The sequence below is a fragment of the Mus caroli genome, chromosome 14, assembly GCF_900094665.2.
Source record: "Mus caroli chromosome 14, CAROLI_EIJ_v1.1, whole genome shotgun sequence".
Taxonomy (NCBI): domain Eukaryota; kingdom Metazoa; phylum Chordata; class Mammalia; order Rodentia; family Muridae; genus Mus; species Mus caroli.
This window is the reverse complement of record NC_034583.1, coordinates 45,005,417-45,014,200: the sequence shown is the minus strand read 5'-3', so window position 1 is coordinate 45,014,200 and position 8,784 is coordinate 45,005,417. Positions and strand designations below refer to the sequence as shown.

At 42.1% G+C, this 8,784-nt stretch overlaps 1 gene segment (V, D, J or C); it reads right to left on the bottom strand.

Moving 5' to 3' along the window:
- Positions 1-1,380: 1,380 nt before the first annotated feature.
- LOC110309725 lies at positions 1,381-2,005 on the bottom strand. The segment is given in 2 exon segments: positions 1,381-1,724; positions 1,906-2,005. Coding segments are annotated over 2 exon segments (396 nt in total).
- Between the last annotated feature and the right edge of the window lie 6,779 nt (positions 2,006-8,784).

Here is an 8,784-nt window from a genome sequence, read left to right as displayed (position 1 = left end):
TTGGACACCAAACCCTGACACTATTATTGATGCCATGTTGTGTTTGCAGACAGGAGCCTAGCATGGCTGTCCTCTGAGAAACTACCAGCAGCTGACTGAGACAGATGCAGACACTTTCAACCAAAAAATTGAAACAGAGGTCGGGAACCCTTCCTTATAGAAGAGTTAGGGGAAGGATTGAAGGAGCTGAAGGATATGGCAATCTCATAGGAAGACCAACAATATCAACTAGCATGGACCCCCAGGAGCTCCCAGAGACTAAGCCACCAATCAAAGAGCATACATGGGCTGGTCCATGGCCGCAGGGCACATATGTAGCAGAGGAATCCTTGTCTGGCCTCAGTGGGAAAGGGTGCACCTAATTCTATAGAGACTTGATGCCCCAGGAAAGGAGGTGAGGAGGTGAGGTGGGGATGGATGAGTCGAGTCACTCCTTACCAATGTCTGTACCTGCTCTGGATCATGTAACCATGACACCCCACTGAGAGGACCATGGACAGTCAGTCACATACTGCAATACCTGGAATCCTTTCACTGAGGATTCTCTGAGAGTGGCTGTCTGTACTGACCAGTAACACTTGGGGAAGAGTTCTCTCTCCTGAAGCATTCATCACTAGGCCTTGAACCTGCCTTGCTGTTGGCCAGGCTCAAGAATCCTATAGGATCTTAACTCCATGTCACGGTTCAATTCCCTAATCAGGACTGTGGCCCTGGTCTATCAGTCCTTAGGCATATGCTTACTGAACCATCTCTATCTGTCTGCTATCGGTGTTCTTGAGGTTTGTGAAGAAATTCCCGGACCCCAACAGTAACAAATATCCATCCAGCCAAGAACATATTCTTAAACATGCAGAGGCCATTCTTCAGAATAGGGCAGAGTCTTGGTTCAGAGAAACTGCAAGGATATGCACAGGACTTAGGTGAGGGGAAAATATACCTCGAGTCTTGCTCACATCTGTTTAACAGCATAGAAACGTTTGGGGATGTTTTCCTACAGCATCAATAGGTCAAACACATGTGTTCACCTTTATCATGGCCCACTCTGCTCATGACTGAATGTGCTTGAGACACATCTAAGCTGCATTACCGTCCACAGCAGTTTTACATGGATGACAGACAGCCTTTGCCTCTCTCCTTTTGCTCCTTACCCTTTACAAGTTCAGCACACGGTGGCTAAGATGGTTATGTTGATTCAGTCATCCCATCAGCTTCTGTTAGCTCTGAGTTGAACACTGCTATTTCAGGAGGGAGTATGTATTGGGAAATGAAGATAAAGGCAAATGTGAACCTACAAGGCCCAAAGCTTACCCGAGGGTGAAACAAGAAAGAGGCAGTAAGCTACACAGATATTTTGTGGTGGCTTCCTGATGTCTTGTGATGCTAAGGGCCACAATTACCCAGCTGAAGGTTTGTGTGTGGGCTGCTGGTGTGTGGGGAGCACTGTGGTTCCATAGCACAGAGATAAGTGCCTGAGTCTGTGGTCTGGGAGGAGGAAATGTGCAAAGAGCTGCGACGTTTGTTAGTGACTGTGGTGGATGTCAGTCTTCCAGTGTGCTTTGTCCCAGAAGGATTGTACAACAGGCTGACGAGTCTTCCTCCAGGATGTTGGTAAAACCACTGCAGCTGGGTTGCTGTGGAGGAAAAATTACACTGCAGCTCAGCCTTCTCTCCCTCCTGCAGAACCAAGGACAAGGGACTCTGCTGCACTTGCTGTCCTTTCACCCCTGATTAGAAACAGAGAAAGAGACACAGATGGCTGTCACTGCAGTGTCCACAGAGCCCTGAGCACACCCATGTCCTCTGAGAAGTTGGGAGCTCTGCAGGACTCCTGAGCTGCTCTCCCCACCCCTCCATGTGCTGAGCCAGATCCTCTCAGGTGCCCTGAATGCAGACACTCAGACTCACAGCAAACCTGGATGTACAGAAGGCCCAGCAGAGAGCACAGCAGCCTCTTCATGGTGNTTGTGTGGCTGCTGGAGACAGAAACAAGTAACCAGCCCCTGGGCTGTGGTGTCAGGGTGGCTGTTGAAGTGTCTCCTCCTTCTTCTGCAACCAATCAGCTCCACCCAGGAACTCAGCCTGGCCACACCCTGCTGAGTTCCCTCCCAGCCTTCAGAGCCTGTAGCTCCTCCCCTGCCCGACCTGACTGAGAGTCTGGCTGGAGACAGTGAGGGGAGAAGGTTCTTCTTTGATGGCATTGGGATCTTAGGACAAGCGAGGAAACTTTGAGGAGGAGGGGACGGACCAGCTCCTCCTAAGAATAAAATGTCTCAACTGTATCAACAAAAGCCTGAAGAATGGCATGAAAAAGAGCTAAATATTATATCCAGAGTATAGGTGCATGCTTTGACTAAAATATTTTCATTGACCTTGTATTAATTTAATGAAGATACTCCAGTCATATAGTTACATGATATTAATTATTATGTAGTATAGATTTAATGGTCTCCTTTTCTTAGAATAGATAGAATGTATATTTGGACACTCCTGTTACAACCCAAGTTTGTGGTAAATATTCATAAATGGCCCATGAGGAGGAGGTGGAGGGGGAAACCAAAGTCTGTAAGCGCCAGAGGAACAGGAGCAAGAAGCGCTGGTGTGTTAGTGCACATGGCAACTGCAGGGAACAACATACTGCACATTTGTAACAATAGAGGCATGTAATTTAAAGTTTTTTCCAACATGGCAAAATTCCTGAAAGTGTCTAAGGCTGAAATCCTGGTGTTTTACTGTTCAAGTCTCAGGTGGTTTGTGTCCAGCTCTGCACTAGTGACTCAGTGCAGAGAAGCACCCAGCTGCCTCAGTCTCATGATCAAGGGAGTTTTTAACCTTCCTGCACTTTGTCTGAAAGCCCATCCATGGCTGAGGCAGGCTGACTTCCTGATGTGAGCTTCAGGAGGCCCTGGAAACCCAGGTGAGGGTGTCACACATGCAGGGAAGGACCCTGAGGGACAAGGGATGAGGACCTGCCCCTCTGATCCAGAGCAGCTGCTGCACATGCACAGATGCAGCCATCAGGCTGGGGCGTCCCTGGGCTCTGCATCCTCCTGTAGCCTCAGTGCTATGTGGGGAACTCAGCCACAGGAGGCTCTCTGTTCAGAGTGAAGCCACACAGTGTTCTTTCTGTGAAGATGGACTGAAGCAGAGTGACACTCACAGAGCTGTCCAAACTTTAGGATGCACAGCAAGGTCACCAAGATGAGCAGAAAGCATCTCACTCCTTCCTGGGATTCTCTAGAAAACAAATATTACCAGGATAACAACCAATGCCCAGAGAAGTGCACAAAGCTTGAGGAGATATTGATTCCTTCACAACAGGGAGATTGAAGGGACTGGCAGGAAGAGCCATTCTTGGCAATAAACCTTCCTCTGGTATCTGAGATTCTTCCTCCATTGTTTAAAATCCTCTGACTAAAATATGCCTAGTCAGGACTGTTGCCTTAGAAGTAGAGTGTAGGCTTAGATTTTTCATAACCTACTTTTATAAGGATTCTTAAATGCTACAATCTCCCTTCTAAACCACTGGCCAAAGGTAGGGGAGAAAGATGGTTAATCGGATAAGGGGGATATGGAGCTGTTTAGAAGTAGTCCTATGGGGGTGATTCTAATCTTCATTGTCAGGATATCAGCAGTCCTGCCAAAAACATCAAACATGGATCAGTAGCGGCATTCCAATTCAACTAGCAAACACCAAACATGAACAGTAGCAGCAGCTAAAGCCAGAAGAAATCATGAGGCTCCATCAAATTGGCTCAAGTCTGTTGGAAGCAGCTGGAAGACTATGAAAATTTCTTTGGAGGGTCTCTGTCTATGAAGTCATGGCAATCAAAGATCTGTGAAGAGCAGCAAAGCAATTCGAGGGATACCAATGCAAGAGCATTGTCAGTGAAGACCAATGAAGCACTGCAAGGTAGATCAATGCGAGAGCATCCTCTCCCTGACTGTGGGGGTATAGTTATATTCTTTCTAAACATCATGTACCCTCTCAAGCATCTGCTCCAGCAAAACATCACGTGCCTTCTCACAAGACAGCTTCCAGAAAAACACATGTGTCTGCTTCAGCAAAGCATCCTCTCATAAGGCAGTTTCCAGAAAAACATCACATGACACAACCGAGTCTCCAAAGAAACCAGAAATTTCAACTTAAATAGAAAAAGTGGGTTTTTGTAGCTTTCCTCTAATCTACAGAAAACTCAATTTCTATTTGAGAACAGTGTCCTCTAGAGGACAAATTGCAAGATAAGTTTAAAATTTTATTGTGCTTCTCACTGTCTGGCTCTCATATGACATGAATTAGAGTCACTTAGGAAGAGGAAACCTCAACTCAATAATTGTACCCATGAGGCTGGGGGCCTGGTTGACTGAGGGCCTTGTGATCCTGGGTTGTATAAAATAGCAAGCAGAGCGAGCCATGAAAAGCCAGCGAATGAGCATAATTTTATCATGGTTTTCCTTTACTTTCTGCATGGGTTCCATGCCCAGACTTTCCTTAATGATGGACTACAGTTTGTAAGCTGAAATAAACCCTTTCTTTTCTAAGTTGGTTTGGTCAATGTTTTATCTCAATAACAAGGACACTAGGACAGAAATTGGTGCCAATTCTGATGGACCTGAGCATGTGGAGTTTTACACCATGAACTATTTTATGTATGGAAAGTAGAGAATTTGGAGCATTTGACCAGGCTTAATGAGATGTGGGAATTCGGAAGAGAAGGATGCTGGTGATGGTCCCTGTTTGAAAAGTTGAGAGGGAAACTGAAGAGTTCTTCAAGGACGATATTTGGAAGGCGTGTGTGATATTTTGAGTTAAGAATCTGTGGCTTCTGCTCAGTTAGGGCTGAAGAATCAGCAGTGAAGTGAAATTTCTGTTTTGCTAAGACAATTGATGCTGGTTAGGTATAAAAAAAAAATCACCTGTGATTAATAAGTGACAAGAATCATTAAAGTGAAATTTAGAAAGTATTTCATCAGGGTTTACACACAGATGTGTTCCAGAGGGGGCCAAAACTGCATCTCAAGATGGCAGCCAAATTTGGTCAATAATGTATAAATGTCTTTCAGAAAAAACATAATAATCAAATAGGTCATGTAGAGAATTTGAGGCTTGGGGATTTGAGGTAGGGTCAGAGTCCTTGAAGATGCTGTGAGAGGGTGTTAGTAAAGGGGAAGTCAGATAGTAGCACAGTGAAGATATCATGACTTTTGTGGGATGAGCACCAGGGACTGCAGTAGGTATGGAGAAGACCTTGCTCATATAAGCATGAGACAAGGCATTCTTGCTGTGGCTTGTAGAGTCAGAAAAATTGAACTTTGCAGGCCCTTTGGAGCCCAGAAGACCACTAGTGAACTCCAGAGGCCAGATACTAAGCTCCATTATTTGATTTACACTGCAGAATGTTGGACTTTACTTTGATATGACTGTAACTGTGCCCTGGTCCTTCATTTTTTGATTCTGCAAGAGAATTTGAGTATTTTAGAGACTAAACTTGTAAAGTATTCAAATGTAGGGCTTTTAAAGTTACCGCATGCTTTATATCATGATACTAGCATGAGATCTTAGAAATAACAAAGAAGGAAAGGCTGTGTTTTAATTGTGATGTCTTTGAGTTGATAAAAGGTCAATTCAATGGGTTGGTGTTTTGTCAACTTGATACCAACTAGAGTCACGTGGGATGAGGAAACCTCAGTCGAGTGTTTGCTTCCGTCAGATTAGCTCATGCGCATGTTTTTGAGGTACCTTTCTGATTGGTGATTGATCCGGAACTGCCGAGCTCTCTATGGACAGTGCTCACTGTGGGCAGTTGTGTGGTCCTAGCTTGTATGAGAGAGTAAGCCGAGCCAAACACAAGAAGCAAGGCTAGGAAGCAGCATTTCTTCCTGGTTCTGCTTTAATGCCTGCCTGGAGTTCCTGCCCTGACTTCCTCAATGCTGGCCTGTAGACTGTAAACTGAAACAAACTCTTTCATATACAACTTGCTTCTGGACCATGGTTTGTTATAGCAAAAGGAAAAGTAGCTAGAACATTCACATATCAAGAAAAAGTTATATTTTCTAAATTTAATTATAAATTCTAAAGTATTGGAACCTAAAGTTTTAAACTTGTGACTTTAAAAACTTGTGAACTGGAAACATTGCATAAAATTTTTTAGAGTGTGAAAAATACAGTATTTTAATATATTTTAAAGGAATCTACCAGAAAACATCACAGTTCAGAAAACTATAAAATATTTTATTGCTAAACCTCTAAACATCATTAAAAAGCACCATAAGTAGAAACTTGATTGATGCCTCTAAGAATGAACTCAGTATTTCTTTTTTTCCCCTCTCTATAGGAAACATTATAAATGTGCTGTCACAAGAAGACCCAAATAAGAATTATGGATCTAAAAATGATTTACAGAAGTAAATCAAATAGATAAACCTTGGCCTGAAACTTAAAATTTTCAGTTTGCTGCACTAATTCAAAGTTAGATTCATCATGTGTCAAACTGATTAGGGACTCAGTTACCCATTTAAAAGTCTCTTCACCATTTTTCTGATGTGTAACTGAATCCTAGGAGTGACACCTGTCCTATTGTAGATGCTGTCAGCAAGAGATTATGCCGGCCTTGCACACCAGAGGGCAGGACTCATGAGACCTTCCATTTCTACTGCCATGATTCTAGTTCTAGCAAGGTATTGTGTATTAAATCATGCAAATAAACAGATAGAAGAATCAGTATAATTATTGTAAGCCTTAACATTCAGTGAGGCAATTTTGTGCCAAAGGCAGCACACAAAGGACAGAATCCTCCTTAGACAGATCAGAGAGCACAGTGTGGTGGCAGTGAACAGTGAGAGCAGAAAAGCTTACTGGAGGAAGTTAGGGAGGGAAGATAAGGAGTCCAGTGCTGGAAACTGGGAGGAAACAAATTGACTCTGAGTTAAGCAACCGAACAGGAAATCCCAGTATAAAATAGCTGTAGCCGAAGGCTGTAAAATCTTGATGGCAACACCTAAGTGTACAATGAAAAATATGTTGGCCACACAAATCTGTGAAACTCAATTATTCACTTTATCTAAGTACAAAATATGTTTATGGCCACATGATCATCACTTGGAAGATTAAAGTCGTAATAATTGGCATCAGCCAATTCAAGTTTATACAAGTTCATTAAGTTGTGTAGACTTGGAGTCTAGTTAATTTTGGTGTGTGATATTTTTATTTATTTTCAAGACTTTTTTATAATACAGTTTGTGAAATGAAATAAAGTTGTAATAATGGGGATTTAGAGAGAAAAGGTCTTCAATACATTTTAGTTTTGAAAACAATATAAAACTCAGAATCACATGAACATGCAGAGGGCTCTTCTTGAGCCTAGGATTCAAAGTAAGGAACTCTGAAGCATCTTCTTCATTCATTCCATATGAAATCTTTCAGATCATTTATCAGCTACATGATACAACAACAGAATTTTAATGGATTGGTTTAACACATTACTATTCATAACATTGGCAAATAAGACATACTGATATTGACTTTTTACATAAGGAAGGCTAGCATTGAGACAGAACAATCAGCTTTTACAACCAAGGTAATGCATAACTTATTTATTATCCTGTTGGAGGACACTTGGGTTGTACCCATTTCCTAATTGATGGGAAGAGTATAAGCATAGATGGACAAGTATTTATGTGGTATATGGACTTAGGGTCAATTGGATATATGTCTGAGTCATGTAGTTGGCTCATTAGGCAGTTCTAGTTTTAATTTTTGACCCACCTCCACACTGGTTGGTATAGTGGCCATACCAGTTTACAATGCCCCTGCCGTATATGAGGATTTCTCTGTCTTCACATTTTCAGCAGTGTCTGTTGTTAGTTTTGAAAGAATCACTTAACTGAAGTGACATTCACTTGACTGAAGCCTTTATTTGTGGTTCCCGATAGCTAAAAATATTGAAAACATTTTTCAATACTTATTGGGTATTTGTATTGATTTTTGAGTATCTATTCAGGCTATAAATTAATAAATTGATTAAATGATTTGGTTTTTGAGTTTTTAAAGTTTTGAAGTTATTTATATATTCTGGATATTAATCTGTCTGATACACAGTTGGCAATGAATGTTTTAACATTTGGTAAGCCATCTTTTGACTCCATTTATAGCTTCCTTTATTTTTCAGAAGATTTTAAATTTCCCATAATCTTAATTGTCTATCCTTGAGATTTGAAGAGGAAACTTCGGTTTCTCAGAAAAGTCAGTTGTGTTGAATGATGTTTTGTCGGGACAAACACGGGAAGGAATGTTTTCCTAAGTTGGACATAAGTGAAAGGCTAAAGCAAACTCATGAAAGAATGTTTCACTGAAGCAGACACAGGTTCTGCTAAAGCAAGAATGTGAAAGGGCACGTGATGAAGGATTCTTTGCTAATGACAAACATATGTTGGTCCGCCTTACACTGTATAGTTGAACTCCATTTGTTGTGACTCTGTAGAAAGAAAGGCACCAAAAATCTTCTGATGGCGTGCTGTGGTTTCTTGCTGCTTCTGCAGACTCAGGCTGGTTGATAGAGTGATGTCAGCTAAGATAGATTCACATGGAGTTTTGCAAAGACTCACGTGCTGAGGCAAGAGCCATGGTGAGGCAAGACCTATGGAGGACACATGTTGTTTGGAGGGAGTGTAAAAAAGACAGTGATGGGAACTTGCTTGGTTTGCTTGCATAGCTAAACACTTCTTGGTCTTGAGTATTCATTGATCTTCATTTTGGAGAGAGGGAGAGGGAGAGGGAGAGGGAGAGGG